At 49.4% G+C, this 8,076-nt stretch overlaps 2 protein-coding genes across 3 annotated transcripts in view; one reads left to right on the top strand and one right to left on the bottom strand.

Moving 5' to 3' along the window:
- The window catches only part of ALDH7A1 (aldehyde dehydrogenase 7 family member A1), a 51,339-nt gene extending 49,151 nt beyond the window's left edge, over window positions 1–2,188 (bottom strand). For both annotated transcript variants that reach the window (XM_017501007.1, XM_017501008.1), the window contains exons 1-2: window positions 1,527–2,188; window positions 193–246 (exon numbers count right to left, since the gene is read on the bottom strand). In XM_017501007.1, coding sequence (XP_017356496.1) covers window positions 193–246; window positions 1,527–1,799 — 327 coding nt within the window. In that variant the 5' untranslated portion in view covers window positions 1,800–2,188. The remainder of the gene's footprint in view (window positions 1–192; window positions 247–1,526) is intronic.
- Window positions 2,189–6,205: 4,017 nt separating this feature from the next.
- PHAX (phosphorylated adaptor for RNA export) overlaps window positions 6,206–8,076 on the top strand; it is a 20,745-nt gene continuing 18,874 nt past the window's right edge. Inside the window, exon 1 of the mRNA XM_017501005.2 lies at window positions 6,206–6,359. Within this exon, the coding sequence (XP_017356494.1) occupies window positions 6,264–6,359 (96 nt within the window). The 5' untranslated portion in view covers window positions 6,206–6,263. The remainder of the gene's footprint in view (window positions 6,360–8,076) is intronic.

Below are 8,076 nucleotides of genomic sequence, written 5' to 3'. Positions count from 1 at the left end.
TCCACCTGCCTTACCCTCCCAAAGTGCTAGGATTACAGGTGTGAGCCACCTCACCCAACCGATTTTGTATTATTCTTGACCTGCCTAACTGGCTTCTGCCCCTGAAGAAAGCCTGCACAAACTCCTTGTGTGTAATTTGAACACACACACACACACATACTCACACTCTCTCCCTCTCTCTCTCTCTCTTACCTGCCGGACTCTTGCTATAGGCTCGTTGTTAGCAGGACAGTAAGTTGTAATAACCTTAAAACAAAAGGAAGATGATCATGTATAGAAAACATAATCCTTTCAGAACTAAGGGAATAGAACAAATAGAGGGAAGGAAAAACAAGAGAGAAAAAAATGATACAGTATCCCAACTCAAAAACCTTAGGTCAACTTCTGCTACAATATAAACCATCCTACAGAGGTTGTCTACCATTTCTGACCCAAACATTGGAAACTACCTTTCTGCAAAACTCTCCCTTGATGTCTAAAAATTAGGTATATAAACAAAAGCCTTAATGTAACCAGTTTTTTTGCCTCTTTTTCCATTAATAACAGACCAAACTGACTAGTTTTAGTTATTCCATCTCTCCCTTACTCTGCCGACCCTCTGCTCTGAGATGAAATGACCAAGGCAGAAAAACCATGGGAAAAGCTTGGGTCCACACCACCTGGAGAGGTCTCAGGTCAACAATGAAAGGGAAAATTAAGCCACAGCTAAAAGGGCCTTCAAGAGCCTAATGATCAGATACCACAAGGATGAAACACCGAGGTTTGGGGAGCAATTAAAATCATCTGCATCTCCTACGGCCACCGATAACCAAAAGAAAGACGTGTTCGCGCTACCCAGGCAGGTTCGTTAGATAATACGTAGCGTCCAACAAAGTTTGTTAACTGTTATATATCATCTTCCTATTAAAAAAATCTTTCCTTTAAAGAAAAATCTGGGCGATAATAACCTTACCTTTCCGTTGTATTCTATATAACATTTTACTGAGCAGTAATGGGCGTCAGGCGCGGTGCTAAGCCCTGGGCAATGGAGAAATGCTGAAAACCAGTCCTCAAAGGCGTTCACAGCCCAACAAAAACATGGGAGGATTTCAGCAAGTTCGAGCTTGCAAACTCCCAGGAAATTCAGGAAGGAAGATAACTTAAAACTACACTGAAGAACGTTACCTGCGGTGCATGTCACAGCTGAAGGGCCAGAGTGAAATTCTAAATTAAGATCAGTTGCACTGCCTATAACACATTTCTCACTTCAGATCTCAGGCCTCTGCCATAAGGTTTTAAATATGCGCGGGAAGCTTAGCCCCCCCACAGCTCCAAAATGACGTCGATTCTGCATAGCACACAAAGACCTAAAATCTAAATTTTTGTTTTAAAGGCACCCTACACGAGAAAACTTTTACTGTGGCGCTTCAAAATCTCTCATCCAATACAACCGCCTCAGCGATAGCGGGGATTCGGGTAGGGCAGTGCCCGCCCGCCTCCCCTAGCGAACGCCCGCGGCTGCAGAGATTTCTTGGGCGCCCACGTACCTCTCCCCGGCCTCCCCAGATTCCATTATACACGCCCTCGTTTTCCTCTCGGAGGCCCAGCTCTTTCAGCCACGCATACTGGGGCTGATTGATCAGGAGAGTGGACATGAAGGCGGCAGGCCTGCTCCAAGGTCCGGGGAGCTTGCTGGTCCTTGCAGCGTGCACACACAGCGCGCGGGGGAGGCGCCACATACTGAGCCCAGAACTCGGGGTGAGCCTGAGGCCTGGAAAGCTGCTCAAATAGAGCCCCGCCCCGCGCCCGGGAGAACCCATTGGGCAGACCCGAACCCTCCCACGGGGCACGCCCCCCCGGCGGCCCCAGGTCTTCCGGAGGAGCCTGCGGGTGAACCCTGCCTGGAACAATGGGAGTGCGGTAGGGAGGAGTGGGCTGCTGCCATCTGGTGAAAGACTCCGGGAGCCATGTTTTCAGCTGGGAATTCTTTTCAGTAAAATATTGGCGCTGAAGTACAAAGGGAGAGAGCTGGGGTTCTGAAACTGTAAAATGCATGTAATGACCTGGTAGTCGTGATAAATGCACATTCTGATTCAGTAAGTCTGGGCTGGGTTTGGAAAGCCGGCATTCCTAAGCAGCTCCTTGGCAATGCTGACGCCTCTGGTCCCTGGAGTAGCCAAGGGAGGGTTTGTATTGAGGGGCAGGGGGAGGGATGTTTTTAATTTTAATAAAACAAACAGGTTTGTTTTCAGTGTTTTGGTAGATTACAAATTAAAGCTTTCTAATTAATGGTAAATATTAGATTGTTGTATTTCTTTATAAATACCCTACCTGGGTATATTCTTTTTTTTTTTTTTTTTAAGACAGTTTCCCTCTCATTGCTCAAGCTGGAATACAATGGCGAGATCTCCCTTCACTGCAACCTCCACCTCCCGGGTTCAAGCGATTCTCCTGCCTCAGCCTCCCAAACAGCTGTGATTACAGGCATGCATCACCACGCCCGGCTAATTTTTTGTATTTTTAGTAGAAACGGGGTTTCACCATGTTAACCAGGCTGGTCTTGAACTCCTAACTTGTGACCCACTGGCCTCAGCCTCCCAAAATGCTGGGATTACAGGTGTGAGCCACCGCACTGAGACTCTTTTTTCTTGAGACGAAGTCTCACTCTTATCATCCAGGCTGTAGTGCAGTGGTGCAATCTCCTCTCACTGCAACCTCCACTTCCTGGGTTCAAGAGATTCTCCTACTTCAGCCTCCCCAGTAGCTGGGATTACAGGCATGCACCACCACATCTAGCTAATTTTGGTATTTTTAGTAGAGGTGGTGTTTCACCATGTTGGCCATGCTGGTCTTGAATCCCTGACCTCGTGATCTGCCCTCCTCTGCCTCCCAAACTGCTGGGATTACAGGTGTGAACTAACATGCCCGGCCTACTTTTTCAAAATATTATTTGTCACTACTTGCCTTGCAGTGTAGGTTTCCACACTGCAGCCAGAGAGTCATTTTATGTTTTCATAAAAAGCCTGTGTTTTCCTCCCACTGGGCCTGTGCCCTTGCTGTTCTATCTGTAAAATCCTTCCTTTCTTTTTTTTTTCGCTGGGGTTGAGGGGCAAGCACAGGATCTCACTCTGTCACCCAGGCTAGAGTGCAGTGGCACAATCATGGCTCACTGAAGCCTCAACCTCCGGGGCTCTAGTGATCCTCCCACCTCAACCTCCCAAATAGCTGGGACTACAGGCATGCCACCATGCCCAGTTAATTTTTGTGGGGCTTTTGTAGAGACGGGGTTCCCCCATGTTGCCCAAGCTAGTCTGGACCCCTTTGGCTCAAGCGATCCACCCACCTTAGCGTCCCAAAGTGCTGAGATTACAGGCTTGAGCCACCGCTCCCAGCCCCGTTGATCTCTGCATTCAAGCCTGAGCTTTATCTTTTCCACCCTTATAGTACAAATGATTTGAACAAACACTCTGCATGTATCAAGCACATACCAGAAACTGCAGTTAGTACTAGGCATACATGAATGATGCGTTCTTTTGTAAATACTACGTTTTTTTCCTGGTAGGGCAAGGATCATCTCTGACTCATGCTTGCATTGCTCCAGTTCCTAGCATTGTTCCAGGCCTATGCCCACTTACATGAGTGTATGAACAAATGAACCAATGAAGAATGCCCTTGAAGGGTAGCAGTGCCTGTCTGACATTGATACTCTCTATCAAAAACCTTGCTGCTGTCTTCCATCTACCCGCAGGACCACGGTGCTAATTTTTCTAATTTTAATTCTCAGACATTTGAACTGATTCCCATCACTTTCTACCAGCCAACAAGATTCTTTATCTACATATCCCAAAACCACATTCTTCCTTCTCTTCTTCTCCATTCACTTCAATGAAATGAAAACACATTTACAGATGCACTAACGTTTAGGAGCAATACAGAGTGTTATCAAGGAGTGTTAGCTTCCCTCTCTTCGAATCAAGAAGAGAAGTATGGTCATCCTTCTAAACTGATTCTGGCTGGCCGAGCACAGTGTCTCATACCTGTAATCCCAAAACTTTGGGAGGCTGAGGCAAGAGGATCACTTGAGTGATCAGAAGTTCAAGACCAGCCTGGTCAACATGGTGAAACCCTGTCTCTACTAAAAATACAAAAATTAGCCAGGTGTGGTGGTGCACATCTGTAGTCCCAGCTACTTGAGAGGCTGAGTCAGGAGAATTGCTTGAACCCAGGAGGTGGAGGTTGGAGAGCACTCCGGCCTGGGCGACAGAGCGAGACCCTGTCTCAAAAAAAAAAAAAAAAAACCAATTCTGGGAAAATAGGCACCAGCAACTGCTCACATTGAAAATAGGGATTTCATCCTTCTTCTACCTCCTTTTTTCAAAACTCCTGTAAGACCCGCAGCCAATGAAAGGAGTTCCTTAGAATTTCAGCTGGAGTGATTGCCAGTTTCTTCCCGCAGCCGCGAAATTCAAACATAAAACCGTTAAATCTCCCGGATGGAGAGAGATGAGAGGGGGGCATGGCACTAGGAAGTTCTTGCCCTTAAAACTACGCCCCCTTGTGGACCCGGAAAGAAAACACATTCCCTCAGAGGGTGGATCTCTTAAGGTCAGGAGTTCAAGACCAGCCTGGCCAACACGGTCAAACCCCATCTCTACTAAAAATACAAAAATTAGCAGAGTGTGGTGGTTCATGCTTCTAACCCCAGCTACTTGGGAGGCTGCGGCATGAGAATCTCTTGAACCCAGGAGGCAGAGGCTGCAGTGAGCCGAGGTTTTGCCACTGCACTCCAGCCTGGAGACAGAGCGAAACTCTGACTCAAAAAGAAGAAAGAAAGAATTAATAGGAGGCCTGCCATGCCACGTGGGAGACAGAATTATTACTCAAATCAATATCTGGGAGAATTCAGGGGCTACTGTTTTTCAAAGATAAGTTTGGGGCAGGGATGGAGTGGCTAAGCAATGAGTTCTCTTGCTGCTGATTGGTTGGGGAAGCAATCTTAGGGGTGTGGAAATTGTCCTCAAGCCGCTCAACAGCTTCTGTGTGGGACCACAGAAGCGGTTGGCGGTTCGCGGTTCAGGCGGAGCCACTGGTAGTCAGACAAGCAAAATATGTGAAAAGATATCTCAAATGTCGTCTTAGGGTCTACAATAGTGACATCATCTGGTAAAGTAACTGGGAAACTTGCATGCCTTGTGACCTCTCGGATGATGACTGGCAAGGGTTTTTGCCTACACCTTAAAAAATTCAGCCTCCTCTATTCTTCTACCCTGCTGGTCTCTTACTAGCTTTACAAAGGCGGTTGACTTTTGGGGAAGGGTTATTATCGTTTAAACTATAAACTAAATGTCTCCCAAAGTTTGATGGACTGGCCCAAGCCCAGGAATAATTAAGGGCAGCTTGAGGGCTGAAAGCAAGATAGGGGCTGGCTAGATCAGATCCCTCCCACTGCTATAATGCTCTCACTGTTACAATTTTTGCAAAGGCAGTTCCAAGATAATCTTTAAAGAATGGAGTGGGTTGAGGTAAGGGCCTTCCAGGCCGAGTGAACAGCAAATGCAGAGGCCTTTAGCTCGGAATGAATAAAGGGTGCCTGAGGAGCCACAGGAGCAGCCAGCGGTTGGGCAGGGGGACACACCAGGACCAGTGGCCAGATGCCCAGATCACAGGACCTTTTCTGCCAGCCTGAGAACTCAGTCCTTGTTTTGGGGAGGGATGCCCTTGGAAGATTCGAGCTAAGGTACAATCGTCCCTCGGTATCCGCAGGTCTTTGTTTTCAGGACACCACTCCCCCCACTGCAGATACCAACATCCGCCATGCTCAAGCCCCTTACTTTACGTAGAGGTGCACAGTCGGTCTTTCCCATCCGCAGGTTCGGCGTCTGTGGATAGAGAGTGGATACAGGGCGGACTATACTGCTTGAAAAGCTTCCCTGGAAGCAATACGTAGAGTGGATTGTGGAGGAGCAAGAATGGAAGCGGGGAGGCTTGACCAGAGCATACAGGCGAGGGATGTACGGCCAAAGGCGGAATCCCAGACGACCGCGACTCGTAACATATTTATGTTTGCACGAAAATGAAGTTTGGAAGAAAAGTGTTGGGGGCACAAGGGATTCATTTTTCCGGGGTAGTTCCAGTGCAATGGCGACGCCTCAAGCCGCTGGGACAGGCAGGCCTCCGCGCGGGGGCGCCCGAGCAACCTCGCCGCCGGGCCTTCCCGCCGGAAGTGCTCTCCTGACCCGCCGCCACGCAGCGCTCCGCACCGCGCCTCGCCGCGCCGGGGGAAGATGGCGTTGGAGGCCGGCGACATGGAAGATGGGCAGCTTTCCGACTCAGATTCCGACATGACGGTTGCACCCAGCGATAGGCCGCTGCAAGTGCCAGTGAGTGTGAAGGGAGGGTGGGTGGTCGTGGCTGGGCTCGCCAAGCCCGGGCCCCGGGGAGCGCGCGGGCGGCGGTGAGGGTGAGGGGTGGGAGCGAGGAGCCCGGACTGCCGGGTCATTGGCAGTAGAAGGGGCACGCAGGCGTCCCCCGGGCGGGCTCACGGAGCCCGGGTTTGGGAAGCTGGGGGGTAGCGGCGGCAGCGGCTGGGCGTGCGGACCCCGACGCGGCTACTCACTGCGAGGCGGGGCGCGCGAGCCTTGGCGCCTCCTGTAGGCGGGCTTGCGGCGGTCTCTGGGCCATCTCATCTCCACCTATAAACTTAGGGATTCCCTAGCGCCGCTGGGTGACCGTAAAGGGGTAGATTTTACCAAAAATGTAGCATCTGGGGACATCGACCCTAGACAGCCTGTGATGCTCATTTTATACCTGGACCGAAGGGAGACCGAGACGCAGGAATGAAGTTTATCGCTCACTCAGAGACCTGGTCTTCCATCTTTCCGCCGAACCTAGCTTTGTCATGCGGTACCGTGGCACTAGGTTTTTGCATTAGCTTCCCCAGTTTTGTTTGTTTGTTTGTTTGAGACGGAGTCTCACTGTTGGAGTGCAGTGATGCGATTTCGGCTCACTGCAACCTCCGCCTCTGGGGTTCAAGCGATTCTCCAGCCTTAGCCTCCCAAGTAGATGGAACTACAGGCGTGCGCAACCACGCCCTAGCTAATTTTTTGTTTGTTTGTTGTTGTGAGATGGAGTCTTCCTCTGTCGCCCAGGCTGGAGTGCAGTGGTACGATCTCAGCTCACTGCAACCTTGGCCTCTCGGGTTCAAGCGATTTTCCTGCCTCAGCCTCCCGAATAGCTGGGATTACAGGCGCCCACCGCCACGCCCGGCTAATTTTTGTATTTTTAGTAGACACGAGGTTTCACCATGTTGCCTAGGCTGGTCTCGAACTCCTGATCTCAAGTGATTCTGCTGCCTCGGCCTCCCAAAGTTCTGGGATTACAGGCGTGAGCCACCGCGCCAGACCCAGCTACCCTGCCTTCTAAATGGGAATTTGTCTTTTGACTGCCTTAGGTAAGTAGCATCCTCTTTGAGAGAGGTTTGTTGCCAGGCTACATGTGTTCAAATCCTGGTGCCACCAGTGTGTGACCTACAGCAGGTTTATTTAGCCTCACTGCTTTTTGTCTCCATTTGTGGAACTGGCATGATGTACCACTGATAGGGCTTTTTCAAGATTTTTTTTTTTTTTTTTTTTTTTTTTTTTTTTTTTTTTTTTTTTTTTTGTTTTTTTTTTTTTTTTTGAGACAGTCTCACTGTGTTGCACAGGCTGGAGTGCAGTGGCACAATCTCAGCTCACCGCAATCTCTGCCTCCCAGGTTCAAGTGATTCTCCTGCCTCAGCCTCCCGAATAGTTGGGACTACAGGTGCTGCCACCAAGCCCGGCTGATTTTTGTATTTTTAGTAGAGATGGGTTTCGCCAAGTTGGCCAGGCTGGTTTCCAACTCCTGACATCAGGTGTTCCACCCGCTTCCGCCTCCCAGAATGCTGGGATTACAGGGATGAGCCACCGTGCTGGGCCTATTATAAGGCTTCTGTGGAGCATACTGTACACTGTAATGCCTGATAAGTGTTAGCTCTGATTATTATTTGAAGATAGGAAGATAGATCATTCTAACCTCTATTTCTAGCGTAGGAGTTTAGTGTATAATACAAAAAGCAAA

Source organism: Cebus imitator, unplaced genomic scaffold (genome assembly GCF_001604975.1).
Source record: "Cebus imitator isolate Cc_AM_T3 unplaced genomic scaffold, Cebus_imitator-1.0 Scaffold275, whole genome shotgun sequence".
NCBI lineage: Eukaryota > Metazoa > Chordata > Mammalia > Primates > Cebidae > Cebus > Cebus imitator.
Note: the sequence above shows the minus strand (reverse complement) of the source record. Positions and strands in the feature narration are given on the sequence as shown.